General features: G+C 40.7%; 1 protein-coding gene across 1 annotated transcript in view; it reads right to left on the bottom strand.

The window, feature by feature from the left end:
* COL4A6 (collagen type IV alpha 6 chain) overlaps window positions 1-15,374 on the bottom strand; it is a 126,961-nt gene that overhangs the window by 76,319 nt on the left and 35,268 nt on the right. Inside the window, exon 3 of the mRNA XM_082289722.1 lies at window positions 4,690-4,773. Coding sequence (XP_082145848.1) covers window positions 4,690-4,773 — 84 coding nt within the window. The remainder of the gene's footprint in view (window positions 1-4,689; window positions 4,774-15,374) is intronic.

Here is a 15,374-nt window from a genome sequence, read left to right as displayed (position 1 = left end):
AAGTTGACTACATCACCCTTCCCCAAACCCGCCAAAGCAAGCGCTATGTGTTGACCATGGTGGAAGCAACCACAGGATGGCTGGAGACCTACCCTGTGCCTCATGCTACAGCCCGGAACACCATCCTGGGCCTGGAAAAGCAAGTCCTGTGGAGACATGGCACCCCTGACAGGATTGAGTCAGACAACAGGACTCATTTTAAGAACAGCCTCAGCAACACCTGGGCCAGAGAACACAGTATCGAAGGGATATATCATATTCCTTGTCATGCACCAGCTGCCAGAAAAGTTGAACGCTGCAATGGACTACTTAAAACCACCCTAAAGGCACTTGATGGGGGGACGTTCAAAAATTGGGAAGTGAACTTAGCAAAGGCCACCTGGATGGTCAATACCTGAGGGTCCATCAATTGAGCTGGTCCTGCCGAGTCTGAACCCTCGCACACAGTGGATGGAGATAGAGTCCCTGTGGTACACCTGAGGGGTATTTTAGGAAAGACTGTTTGGATTAATCCCACCTCAGGCAAAGGCAAACCCATCCGTGGGATTGTCTTTGCTCAAAGACGTGGTTACACTTGGTGGGTAATGCAGAAAGATGGGGAAACCCATTGTGTACCACAAGGAGACCTAATCTTCGGTGAGAACTGTGTGTAGGGTTTCATTGTATATATATGTATGCGTGTGTGTGTAGAGTTTAAGGAAGGTATTGATTTGGGATGATGTAGATGGTAATAGAATAAGGGGTGGATAATGTCCTGGGTTGCAGTGTATTCTATTACCATCCTCATGAGCTGTTGAAATCAGGTGGGGCAGTGTTTCCTTGCCTCCTCCCCCCAGACTATCTTTCTGTTAATGGCCCATCAACGCCCTGCCACATGACTCAGAGATAACTCCCTCCGGACTATCTTCTGTTAATGAGCCTAATCAACATTTGGCCTCATGACTCATTACCCCATTGTGAGATGCTCCACCCAGAGGGAGGAACCAAGCATTCCATCCTGAATATAATCTGAGATTCTGAACACCAGACACAACCTTTCCACTGGATTTCCAGAGGACAGGAGCTACACAGCCACCACTGGACCTTCTGAGGAAGAGCAGACCCTTTTTTCTACAGGATCGCTGCTTCAGGAGGACTGGAGCCACCATTCTATCCGACTGCTACCACCACCCTGATTAACAGGGTGTCTGGTTGTATCCTGACTCTGTCAGTTTAACCCAGTGTTTTCTGCCTTTATTTTGGGGGTTTTTTTCCTTATTTTATTTCCCTATTAAATTGTTATTCTGACTTGGTGTCTCCCATTAGTTTGTTTTCAAACTAGTACAAAGTCTTACAGGCAAAAATGAGTTCAGTGTAAATTTGTATTCAGACTGTCTCCCAAAAAGTTTGCATGTACCAGGGTTCATTTGAGTACTATCACAGCAGAATTCCCTTTAAAATTGCCTTAGCTGGATAACTGGTATCTCAGCTGGCCAGAAAAATGGGAGTAGGGACACAGAGATTTAGAAGTCCCCCACATTCACCTAGAGACTCCAGCTAGGCAGGGGCTTGTGTATGGGCTTGTCTGGGATGCCCCTTGGCATTTTCTTCGCACAGCATTACATTAGCTTTCATATCAAATTCAGTACAAGTTCTAACAATGAAGTTTAGGGGAATGGAACAACCAGATCCAAAACTCCTAGTTTTAAAATCAGTTTCCTGGGCTTCACTTGCTATTACATTTACTGTTACACTGTTATATGATGTGTAGATACCTTTTTGTGCACTTAAGTAGTAAGAGCCACACACTCCATTTAACCTTTTAATTTGACCTCTGAGCAAACCTCCAGACAAGGTCCTAGCTGGGACCCTTCAGTGAAGGTAACACTTCTCCACTAAGAAGTGGACTTCTGCACAAATCACTGGATTGGTACTCACAAATCCTTACAAGATAAAAACTGATAAAGAGGGGAGAATGGCTACAATGGCCCAGGAGTTGGACCACTGAATTACACAGAGACAGGCTTTTCATTAACTTGTCATTAGATAAAAGAACCAATGCTGAATCATTGGCTAAGATGAAGAATAACAGATTTCTTCTTGTGCAGGCTTCACAGTAAATTGGATCATATTCAGCTTCAATGCACAGCCTAAAATGGGTGCAAGGCAGCAATCTGGCTTTTCAAATGTAATGCAAGCATTTAGAGAACAGAACAGGAATTTTGCTCTCTTAGGAGATGTGCCTTACCACTCTGCTAGGAGAGCTCCCTAAGGGGCTGCCAGACAAGCACTGTACCACCCTTCCTTCAGAAAAGAATCTCAATTATTCCACGAATTGCTGACTCACTTCATAGAGATTAGTATTCTAACAAGCTCAGTCTTACAGATAGGGAGATTATACTGGTTTGTTGAGTTTTGGGGTGGTTTTTTTTGGTTGGTTGGTTGGTGGTTTTTTGTTGGTTTTGGTGTTTTTTTAATATATCCTGCACATGCAGCAACAATCTAGAGCAAAAAACAAGAACGTGGGCACATGTGGATTGCACATATCTACATCCCATTTCTAGAAATATCTCTCACTAATCAAGTAGTCTTAGGTAGTTTTGATGTTTTTATTGCCTAAATAGAATTTTTAAAGCTTGATCTGATCAGAAGTGCATTTAAGGACATCGTCTATATTATTTTCATTAAGCTGTCAGCTCACTGTCATTTTTCTTCTGCTTTTTAGCTATTTCCTTCTTTTAAAAAGAAAGCTTAGCTTTATTCTGATCTGGTTAATTGTGCAAAATTGACAGCTGAAACATTTTTTTAAACAAAATACGGATTCAGGGCATTGGCTAAGTCCTGTCTTCCTTTCTGAACTTAAAGGCTTTGCAGCAGTGGAGAAGCAGCTAGGCAGGAAGCCAAGGAATTAGCCTCAGGCTGTACAGTGTCCTGCAAGAAACAAGCTGTGCTGTAGGATACATAATCACACCATCCGCTTTCCCAGTTTAGCCAATCACCTCCTTATCCTCTGGCATGCCAGGCCTCCAGTAGCTGCCTGCAGATGTCCAAGAAGGTGTCAGGAGGGCTCAATATACGTGATGGAAGTAGTGTTGTAAAAGGGAAAGATTACCACTTGTAGCAGACAGTTTACTCCATGGACAGGTCTCAGTAGGATGGAACACGTGTTTGAAGGACTGACAATGCCCTACCGATACAGGTCACATAAGAAACAAGCTAAAAGCCAAACAAGTTCTCAGGTCAGCAATGAAAACAGCCTAAAATCTTTGTGACATCTTAACAAAAGAGATGCCAAGAGCTCAAACTGCAAGGTCAACAGTGTTGTGGCCAGTTCAAACAATCAAGTTGGACCCCGGGAATGTAAAGAGACAGAAGAATGATGCTCATTGCTGTCTAAAGGTCAAAGCATTTACAGGATATTGTGTTCCAGAACCAAACTAGGTCTGTCCCTTACTGTATCTAATCACAAAAGGTATTGAGCAATTCACTTTAGCTCATATTCTAGGGTATATTGAGAACTTCCTTGCAAAGTTCTTCTACTTATCTGTTTAGACATGTTTTCCCTCTGCCACATGATGAATCAAAAGAATTTTTATATTTCCAGAGCAAACACATCATTGGTCATCAATTAAGCATTCACATTCAACTCTGTATGCAATTAGAAAGACATCATTTTTAAAACAATGATTTTTAAAAAGCAACATTTTCCTAAATTCAGTCCTAGGAAGTAATGCCTTGCATATACACATACTGTGTCACTGAAACAGACAGGAAAAAAAAACAGGATTGCTAGTATTTAAGTAAGACTTTATTTATTTTGTTTTCGCTCAGAGGATGGGTTTTCAATATGATTTCGGGGAGTACAGCTGATTAATTAAACAAGACAACTAGTATTATTTCCCTTCTCTTTAAGCCTTTCCAATTCCTCAAGTACCTACTATGTGCTCTTTCCTTCTTTCATCTCCAAAAAGCAAAATCTGTAAGATTCATTTTCATACATGCTAAAATACTCTAGAGCTTAAGATAAAACATTAAGTAGGTGGTGTCTGGACAAAAATTAACATTGCAATTGAAGGCAGAGTGAAGTCAGTTACTGCCTTCCCCTAAGACAGGAGATAAGCAGCTGTATTAAGATAAATTATAGTCTTCTCAAACAATCAAAAGAAATTAAAGATTTTTATGGAAATCTTGCTCAAACATTTAGTTTCTTCAAACAAAGACTTCAGAGAGAGAGACTTTAGCTACACAAGCAACTTTCTCAAAGGGAATTGCTTAGATCCATTCCGAGTTATTATTCCTCCACAACCAAATACTCAAGTCAAAAACACTTCCACAAATAAACAGAAGTTATTACAGTACGGCCAGGGTAAAATCTGTACTGGAAGTCCACACTACTTTGATTCTCCTAATTTTAATTGTTGTAATCTACTTAAAAACCATCTGACTTCTTTTGAACTAAGGCTCAGATCCCATAAAGAAATAGGATTCTATTGAAGACTCATTACAAAGCAAGCCATTTGTAAATCTTTAGAACAGCTTTTGAAATCTTGGCCAGGGACATTTGAAATGCAGCTGGTTTTCATCATTTGTCATTTCATGAGGTCATTAGATTGAGAATTACACAAATTAACATGGGGTTTATTTATTTATTTATTTCTAAAAAGATTGATAAGAGGCAAGGACGAGTTATATTACTGTAAACAAACTTACCCGTGCACCCTTCTCCGGAAAACATTTGCATCCTGCGCTGCAATCGCGGCCCCCACATGGCCCACTGTAGGACTTCTTTCCACCCTAAAAAAAAAAAAAAAAAATTGAATTTCTTAACTATTTCTTAGCTGAAGATCTTCTTTAATTAAAATACTTGGTTTCAACACTTTTCACCTACATTACCTTTGTTGTGTGAATTTGCTGGGAAGTAATCAGGCAAAATACAATTATATTTTAACTTCTCCACAACTGGGTTATTTTCAGAATCACCAAATAAGCAGAAAAGGCTGGATTAGAAATTCTTTGGGGACAAGTGAACTTACACAAGTTGGTGCTATTCTGCAAGGTGCAGAGTGCTTCCTAGGGCTCTCAAACCCATAAAACTAGATGATGTTTTGAGATACTGAGTACACTATTAAACTAGGATCATAACTGGTAACCGCAACTTGTGCCTCAGCCATCCTGCATCAACAAGTATCTCTACATCAGCAGGAACTATGAACACTAATTTTGGGACCTTTGCATGTTTCTAAGAACAAGAAGCTGCATCTCTGAACCACAAGAACAAAAGCTACTGGATGAGAGAAAATGGCATTTTTAACAAAGAGCACATGTGCAAGGAAATGTGTAGGAAACCACCATGGATTTGGATTTAAACTGAAAATATATGCCAATTTGCTACACTAGCATTAGTTATTTCAAGAATAATTGCAGTATTTATGTCAATCTGAAGTCCCTATATCACAAACTTAATTCCTAGCTAATAGAGCACATGAAAGTTAACTACATGAGTTTAGTTTAGAGAGTTTGATCTGCTTGCACATTCAACAACTTTGAAGGACTGGGCTGCCCAAAGCCCTGCAATGCTACTGACAACACTATAAGTCCTGGAAAAAGGTCCCCTTTAGCACCATAGTTTTGTCACACACTATGAACACCCCTCTCTAAGGAAACTTTCACTGTCCACCATGCTCAGGTACAGTCTCTAGGGTTTGAACTTCTGGAAGGAAAAAACATTTAAGGTTCTCATATCAAGATGACCAAACTAAATGTCAAAACAAGTTCAGACTGGAGCTGAACATTTCCTAACTAAAAGCATTCACAGGAAATATCTTTAAAGCCTTTAAAATTTCCTGACAGTGAGGAACGTGAAAAATTAAAGACAATTCATGCAAGCTTCTCAACTTTTGAACTTCTTTGAATCAGCTTTCTCAGAGAAAGTAACTAGTCTTACATCACTTGATCATTTTTCTGCTGAAGGTAAATAAAAACCTCTATACGTGCTGATGTTTACACCATTTTGCTAAATTAAAAACCTTTGCGTTTAGAATGAACAGCTATTAACAAAAAGCCTTAAATCCAAGCTCCCATACTTCCCTATCCAGAAAGGAGCATTATCTCTTGCTGTAAAATAGTTGTAACGACCTTCAAACAATTCTAAGAGGCATCAAGCATTAAAAAAATGCTGTGAAACCACTTCGCAGACTTTTCGGCAGTTTTGTTCAGATAAAGCCCCATTAGATACGGGGCTTTTGGACTACTCATTAAAATCCTATGGTAGGATCTACCACAAAACTTGAGCTGAAAAGAGAAAGACAGCACAAGAGAGGCACCATAACAGGAAACACACCATAGACAATTCTGACTGTCAGCAGCAGGAAATAAAACATAGAATGAAGCAGAGGTAAAAAAACAAACAGCAAACAAAACAAAACCAATCAACCAGCCTATGAACTATCCAATAGCAAAGAGAAGGAGACAAACTCTATCTAGAGGTTATGTAATAGACTGTAAGAGCATCTCCAAACTTTCTGCTCAGACAAGGAATGATCGCCATGAACTTGAGTCTGCAATGCGAAACACCAAGGGCTCCATACATGAAAGATGGTCCCCATCTTAATGGACACCCTGCTGAGAGGTCGTTTCTTTGTGAACTTGTTTGCAGAGCGAAGTGCTCCGAGACACAAATTTTGCCATGCTTATATGCACATTTCACAGTGGAAATTTGGACCCATTGCTAGGCAATGTGTATATCTATTCCTGACATTTAACTATACATTTAAACTCTTCACACACAGCTTTATGCCTCCAGGTAGTCAGATTATGCTTTCCCAGACACTTATTCAACCTTAAATTCTTCAAAGATTTCAACTTCCAATCAACTTTTTCTCCAGATTATTCTTTGTTCCAGCAGTCATTTGCACAAGTCTTTGGGGCCCATGGTTTTGTCCATTCAGCTGTCTCCTATGAGTGAGCACTTGCAAAGAGGCTTCCTTTCACCACAGCTCTGAATCCCTCCAAGGTCACTGCCTTGCAATAGTCAGTGTCTTGGAGCACTAATCTCCTGCCTCTGGTGGCAGATAGATCTTTCCCAGTGCCAAAGGCTGGACAAAAATCTGTTATTCCTTCAATCCCCCCAGCTCCTGCTGCTCCCATCAGTGATGGGGCTCATAAATAAGGCAGCACTCAAAAATCCCACTGAAGTCAAAAGAAGTATTCCTTTTTTAATTTACTGGAAGCTGGATGAAACTCTCACTGAGCTTTGTTAAAAACTGAAAATATGTCCGTACTTTGTGTAAAATTGTGTTCACCAAGTACTTCTAGGTTTCGTTTTCACAGCATGAGGAGTCATTTTGCTCACTTGTGAATGAAGGCATTTGGAAAGGAAGCAAAGCAAAGCCAGTTGGCTCCAAACCAGGTGTCCATGTCCTGAGTATTTTATTTAGGGGAAGTAGCTGACATCAGACACTCCATGACTACTTAAATAGCAAACAGACGTGTGCATAATGTTTGTGAACATAACTCTAAAGGCTGCATATAAGATTCTAGACAACACTGCTCTCTTCTGAAAATGTTTAATACATTTTTCCATTCACATATATGAATGCAAGGTCATTCAAACATCCAGGGATTGTAACCTGACCATGTAAACATGAGCCTGTCATACTTGTTCTGTGTATGTATTCAGGGAAGAGATTTTTTCCTACTGCTCTATGTTTCACATTGATGAATATGCTCTAGAGAAACAATAAAAATTTTAAAAATACAGTTGTTAGTTATAGTGGTAAGCACCACCATTATAACAGAAATTAATGAAACCATTTTCATTTCAGTGTATGGAAGCAGACCAAGATCTTGAAAAAAAAAAATAGCACTGTTACAAAAATACATACTCTGAGATTTAAATAGCCATAATATAAACTGAGTAACATACATACTGATTTTAACTGAGTTATTTCAGGCTTACATAAGAATCACTACCATTTCAATATAGAAGAAAACCACTTTATTTAAGAAGTATTGGTACGAATGAGAAACTATTATTAAAAAACATCCAAAACCAAGAGCCATTCTAAGGACAGTTTTCCTCTCCTGCTTCTGGTGTACCTCTATCAAGCATTAATGCACAGTTGATTCATGAAGAAGTAGTGGCATTTGAATCTTTCCATTGACTTCAGCTTATTCTGGACTGGAGCCAAAGAGAGTAAAGAGACCTGACAGCTGTGATGCCATACGAGGTGTCCCAGAATGTTCATTCCAGCTTCTCTACGGCAATATAGAAGGCAACAGAATAAATGCACATGACCTGGAAGGACTTGCCTGCAAATCCAAAAATTGTACCTGCGGCACTGGTAGGAAGCACAGCTCAGATGCAAGAGCTGGGGCTCAATTTTGCATCAAAACTTCTGCTCAGTTTCAAAGGATCAACTGCAAAAGACAAAAATCCTGTCGGAAGACAATGACTTCAATCAGATAGGAAAATGAAGCCAGAGGAACAGGCTGAGGGCATGTTTGGGGGAAGGGCCACAGAAAGGTTAAAAACATCATCCTTATCAGGGGGAAGTTAAAGTAGCAGTGGTGGAAATGGGCAAAGAAATTGGAAAATTTTAGAAAGAATGGATTCCAAGGAATGGCAGCACACAAAATTAGAGTATGTAAAATACTCCCAAAAAACCAGCATACTCGTGATAAAAGAGGAAAAAGGGATGATGAGAAAAAAAAGCTGACAATGATAAAACAGAAAGTGAAAGAATCTCTAACTTGCATAAAGAGATATGACAGGGATGAAGTTTTTTTCCCCCAACACTTATCTCCAGTAACTTCCCAACTCAGGTTAAGGACTGCTCCACTACAGCAGTACAAAACCATAACAAGCAACTTCATAATTAAAAGCTGGAAAGGAAGTATAATGAAAACTTCTGGAATCTTCAAATAAACAATTTTTATATAATTCAGAGTCATATTACCTGCTGATGACTAATATGGAAATTACATTCACAGTACCAGACATTCAGATACCCTTGCAAAATTTCACTGCATAAAAATTAGTGAAACCTAGTATCTCTGTTCACTTCATGAGCTACTGTGATAACCTCATTCATTTGAGCCTTCATGGCTTTTAGGAGTTAAATTCATGAATGAAGACTTGGGTGGCTATCCATACATTCATCAGAAAGGCAAATGCCAAAAAAGTGAACAAATTTTATTTAAACAGTGTTCTCAGTACCCCACTGCTGCTCAGCAGCACTTTACGTGGCCATCAGTAACTGAGAAGGTACAGAAAAAGACCTCTGGCAAGAATATATAAACCAGCAACAGGGGTGACTATCAGGGATAGAACACTGGTTTGCCCTATACTAACCAGCCAGAGGAAAGGACAATCTGACACAACAGCAAGTGTGTATAAGCTTCCATAAATATTTGCAGAATTGAAGTTTTTAAGCAGAGGGCAACATCCTTCCAGTTACATTATCAAGTCAGTCATTAAACACTCTGATGTCTCATGGTTAATGTTGGGGTTTTAGGAGCTCTGCTTTTGTTTTGGGTTTTGTTTTTTTTCCTCTTAAGGAACTTTTCCCATACGTGTTGCTAGGAGACAGTAAAGACTGGATACTTAAGAGAGACAAAAGACCTGGCCACAGCTCGGGGGAGGGGTCCAGCTGGCTACTCTCTCTTACCTGGGGTTTTCTCGTGTAGGGCAGAGGTGCCATGAGATTCTGGGTGTTATAAACATATATTATAATATTGGCTTCTCGCAAAGTATTAGATATTATATAATGTTAGAAATGCTTTTTGCTGTGTGGATGTAGTTTTCTCTCTTTTTAGCAAGAATGTTAGCAAGTGTGAGCAAGTAAGAGAACCTCCAAGCGAGCAGAGGATGAGGCCCGAGGAGCTGCTGATCAACACTTTGTCCAGAGAACAAAAGGGCCCAAAGGCTGCTCTGCCCGGAGAACGGGCGGCCAGGAGAGCCCAGAGCCGCTATCACCGCTCTGCCCGGGGGGCAAAGAGGCCAAAGCTGCAATCAGCCCTGACTGTCTGGAGAATTAAGAGATCCACCCCACCATCGACTCTTACCTAGCGGGCCCAACCCCAAGAATCAAAAGAAATAAAATCGCAAGGCCGAAGACTACGCATGCTCTAAAAAGGAGGAACCAAGGAGTGGCCATGCTGATCAATTCCTGGAAAAGTTTTAATATGAATAGAGAACAGACAGTAAAAATGGTATAAAAAGGACTATATCTAAAAAAAATGGTATAAAAAGGACTCACCTCAAGAGGTGTGCTCTTGGCAGAGCACCAAGGCACCCGGCCGTTATCCCTTTGCTTTATTTTATGTGTCTCTTATTGTCTTTATATTAAACTCTTTAAATTCTAACAGGAGAGTGAACCTAGTTTTTCACATGGGGAAAAGGGATTGGGTGGAGCCCCTAGCTCTCTTGTGCTCTCGGCATTCAGAGGGGAGAGAAGCTGCGGTGGCTGTGGGGAGAATTCATCACCACTGCGAGGTTCTGCCTTCTGCTGCCTTCCTTCTACCGTGAGTGGAGCTCTGCTTGCTGGAGTGGCCGTTTCATGCCCTACCTCACTAAAAGAGGGACTTTTCACCATCTGCTCAGGTGCCTCAGGGGAAAAACCCCAGGATCCTGAGCCCACCTTTCCCTACCATGCTGGGAGCCCGGCCGCCACTGCCCTACCCCTGCCGTTCCTTTGCCACTGCTCTGAGCCTTCGCTACACTGCAGCTCCGCACCCCCTGCCTGCCCAGAGGTCCTGGAGTTCCCACCTACAGCTCCGGAGTTTGATACACCTCGTCTACCACCCGGGATTTTGTGCTTATCCCTGCTGCTCCAGTTTGCTGCTCCCGGGGGTCCTACTGAGGCACCGGGATCGGCTGCCCAGGGAGTTTGTGAAGCTTCTCTTCCATCCCTTCCCAGCTCGGCCAAGCCGCCATTACGGCATGCTCCCTGAGCTCGCGGCACAGCGCCCCCTGCAGGCGCGGGGCAACCATCGCACCCACCCTGCCCGGCCGGGAGCCGCCAGCGCCCCTGCCGGCTGCGAGCGGAACTGCACCCGAGGGGAAAGGGCCTGACAGCCGAGAGAGGCTGGCGCTGGGTTCTGGCTCTGTTTGTTGTTGCCGCCATAGATATTGTTGTTTGTTTGCCTTGTTGTACACGTATAGATATATAATAGTAAAGAACTGTTATTCCTATTCCTCATATCTTTGCCTGAAAGCCCCCTAATTTCAAAATTGTAATAATTCGGAGGGAAGGGGGTTACATCTTTCATTCCAAGGGAGGCTACTGCCTTCCTTAGCGGACACCTGTCTTTCAAACCAGGACACTTAATTACCAGAGGACTACAGTTTTGGAAATGAAAATGAGTGATTAAGAACTGGGTTCTCTTTTAAAAATGTTCCTGTAGCAAGAATTTATTGCTGCTGGAGCCTTTCACTGATAATGGAAATTAGACCCAGATGGGCTGGGCATCTTGGTATTACACAAAAACAATTCGCTATGCCTGTATCCCAAACTAATGGCTGCAGCCACGGTATTTGTCTGTTCAGATTAGTAATATACTTATCCCAGATTAAATTTCCAAAATAGATGGCACACATCAGCTGCAGACAGGGTGGAATCTGCCAAGAACCACTCTCATGAGCAGCAGAAGTTAGCAAAGTATTATGGCCCACAGGTATAAAGTTTACCCATCTTTTCCAGTTCACTTACAATATCTGCATCAAGGTCACTCCTTCCTTTTGGGGTGGGACAGATAAACAACTCAGCAACTCATTTGGTCTCACCTAAGCTTTCATCCTATTTTTTAAATAGACAATCTATATCACAGGTTACAAAAGGGCCAAAAGGCCCAAACAGCTGAAAGTCTATATAATTATAGAGTATCTAAATAAAAACTTATGCAGTCATCTCCTGGAACTGTCAGAAGACTACCTGTTATAGTACCAACATGATTAACTTTTAAACCTCTGTCTCTGTAGAGGTTCAGTGCCCTTGCACTTTGTGATACTGAAAATAAGAGGCAGTTTGTCAGTGGATACATCCTCACTCTTTTCCCTGGAGGTTTTGTCATTGACTGAAGCAAGAACAGAGTAAAGCCACTGCAAATAGCACAGTGAGACATCCCAGTGTGTTTTAAGTCCTCTAGTAAAGATTTAACCACATCAGTTCTGGAAAGTACCACGAACTGTTCTTGGTTAATTAAATCACAAAAGAAACCAGGCACTTTGTGCTCCACCCACAAAATACTTCAAAGAGTAGAATCAAGGAGAAATTGCTCTCCTTTAGGGGAAGATGTCTGGTAGTATGTTTGATTTGGACCCTGCACAATGGGTCCTTGTTAACTAACGTTTGAGGACCACAGTAGTAAGCATAATTAATAAAAAAATGTAGGGGTTTTTTTAAAGTAAACATCTTTGGAGCTGTTCCTCTATCCTCTATGCTATTTCTAGTGTACTATTTCTATCTTCAAGGAGTGGGACTTAGCAAGTCACATGTCCCAAGAGCATACAACTGTCTACTCCTGCTTGTCAGATACTTTGCACTCTTGATTGGTTATTTATCCTTTATGAGAAATGTAGAATACCACCAGGACATCAGTACCATTTACAAACATCTTGTGCTAGCGTAAATGTCAGTGATAAATCAGTTCCTCTATGTTAAAAATGAAAAATAATGAATAATGCATATAGTACATCCTTAAAATTGTATATACATCTGTGTGCACCTTCAACAAAGCAAACAAATTAAAAGTAATGAGTAAAATTCAGACATCTTGTTCGTCTGTAGCCCTACAACTCTGCAAAAGAAAAGTTGCATAAAAGGCCCATCCAAGCAGCAAATGCAGTCTAAATGCCCTTTGAAGTCTAAAGGCTTCCCATTTAGTCCCTAACAGATGATAAATCAGTTGGCAATTAAGAATTTTCCAACATTATAAAAATATCAGCATTACAAAGAGTAAGCAACGTGTGGAAAATCATAAAAGTAAATTATGTTAAAAAACCAAGGGTATGCATTTGAGGTATTATATCATCATGCAAGCAGGCTTACATAACTAACCAGATTTACTAAAGTAATTCCCTTTTCTAGCCATAGTTGTAGAGAGTGAAGTGACTTTGATGAGCCCTCCTATCATACTGATGAAAATAACCATATGTTTCTAAACACAGCTTATCTACAAACACATTTATCTCAACGTTCTCTGCAAGTACAGTGGTGGTCCTGCAAAGTATTTTTCAAACAAACCATCTCTGGGAGGAGACAGGGAGGGCAAAAACTTTATCTACTGGAAATACTACATTTCATACATTTTTTTCATTCCATATGGAACAAAGGTTAGGAAAAAAGAAAACCTGAAAAATTAGTCTTTTCAGGATAAAATGAAATGGATGTTTCTGACATTGGAAAAAGAGATCTGGGCACACCTTTCACACTCTGCCGCAAGGCCCAGGAGCTTGGGTTTCAGCAGCATGTGAACCCAAAAGCCTGCATGCTCTGGCTGTTGAGGGGAAAAAAAAAAGCAGTCAGAGGCCAGGCAGGTTTTCTACAGAAAACCTTATTTCCCAGCATTTATCTACACCAACAGCTTCTTTGTGGCCTTTCAAGTTTTACCCCAGCAGTATTCCCAATGAAAGTCGCTTTTTCAAACCCATGGGTTCCAACATCCGTCCATCAGTTGGGAGTGAGCAAAAGCAAGTAACGTCCCAAAATGTAGATACAAATTGCAGGGGTGAGGGGGTGCAAGGAAGAGACAGAACAGCTTCAGATCAAGCAGAGAAGAATAACAAGGGTTTGGAGGACACAAGGCTGGGAATTCAAGACTTGTAGATGACAGAAATAAAACCCTTTCCAAATTCTGCCCAACCTGTATGAACAGCTACAGCCAAGTCTGCTTGCTCCCTATTCTCCAGCTGAGTATGTCTGGGTTGCTTTGAGAGATGGAGGTCCTGCACATTCTCAGGAATCCCACTCTTACTTCACATTCACACAACAGCTCTGAGGGGATCTCATCCCAGACCTGGAAATTCAAAGAGGGGACCAAGAATAATTCACAAAGAAACAATGAAAGCGTGCTTTTCTGCACTTCCTTCTGCTCTGCAGAGCAGCAATGGCATAGCCCCTGGAAGAGGTTCCTGGATCTGTCTCTGAACCTGGTTGGACATGTGCAGAACATAGCACCACAGTCTGTAATTTTAGATGATCACTCAGGACTCTGAGGGTTCTGGTTTACCTGATGAATCCAAGATGTAAAATCAACTTGCAACTCTATTGCCACAGAATAATCACACTTCATCATACTTAGATATAGCACATAACATGCACAACAGGGTGTTGTATTTACTATTACAGCTGTTGGTTCAGATTGATTTTCTGGGCTGCCCTTCTCATTTCACTGAGGCCTTCAAGCAACCTGTCCTTTCATCCCAAAACAACCCTTTGTAGTAATTCAGCCAGTCAAGCCCTTCCCTGTAGGGCACAACTGCTTTGCTTAAGGATTCCCTGCAGTCTGCCCAGTGAGCACATTGAGTACACCACCACACAGTTAAGCCAGTTGTAAATTAGACAGCAACTGGAGAAACCAAAAAAGGCTGTGTTCCACACGTTGGAGAAGACCCTGGCTATCATGATAATTTTTCTTCCTAGTGACACTGATAAAAGAGAAGTGAGAAAATATAAACTGAGGTAAACTATAAAATGTCAAAGGAAATTTAAGTAGTTCCATTGTGTACCCATGTATTTAATTTACTGTTAGGCCTATTTAATTTCAACTAACACTTCTGAGCAGAGAGGTCGTCTATTCATCAACTGTGGATCTTGCAAACTTCTGCCAAGACAAAATGTACAATCTCCATTACAGATAATCTTACCTGTCTGGAGTGGGAAAAGACAAAAAGCCTTTATAACATTTATCTAGATTAAACAGATCAGAGGAGGTATAGCTTGATGCAGTATTTTGACAGAAGAAGAGTATGTTTGCTAAGGAATAGGTACTGATTAAATCTGAGACAAAGTGTGCCACAAACATTTCTCCCAGGAAATCAAAAAAGGACTATACTTAGAACTGGCAGAATAAATGTATAATTTTATTTACAAATATCCTATTTTTTGTAGTGTGTTCCTAGGCTACTAAGCAGAGAATGAACTTTAGAATGATATATTAGAAAACACAGAACCAAATGTCTCGGTTAGCTAGTACTGGATAAGGGAAGGAAAAAGTGAGACAAAAGGAAACTATTCTTAGCAGCAGCTAAAAAAACCTTAAAATATGTCTTTGGAGACATCATTATCACCACTCCTCAAGCTGAAAATAATGAAAAGATTTAGTAATCTTTTAATTTCCTTTTTTTCTTCCATGTAAGTAACACTTTTAAAAGATTTTTTTTGTTTCACATATTA

This window comes from Coloeus monedula, assembly GCF_965178545.1.
Source record: "Coloeus monedula genome assembly, chromosome: 12".
In the NCBI taxonomy this organism is placed as follows: Eukaryota; Metazoa; Chordata; class Aves; order Passeriformes; family Corvidae; genus Coloeus; species Coloeus monedula.
Note: the sequence above shows the minus strand (reverse complement) of the source record. Positions and strands in the feature narration are given on the sequence as shown.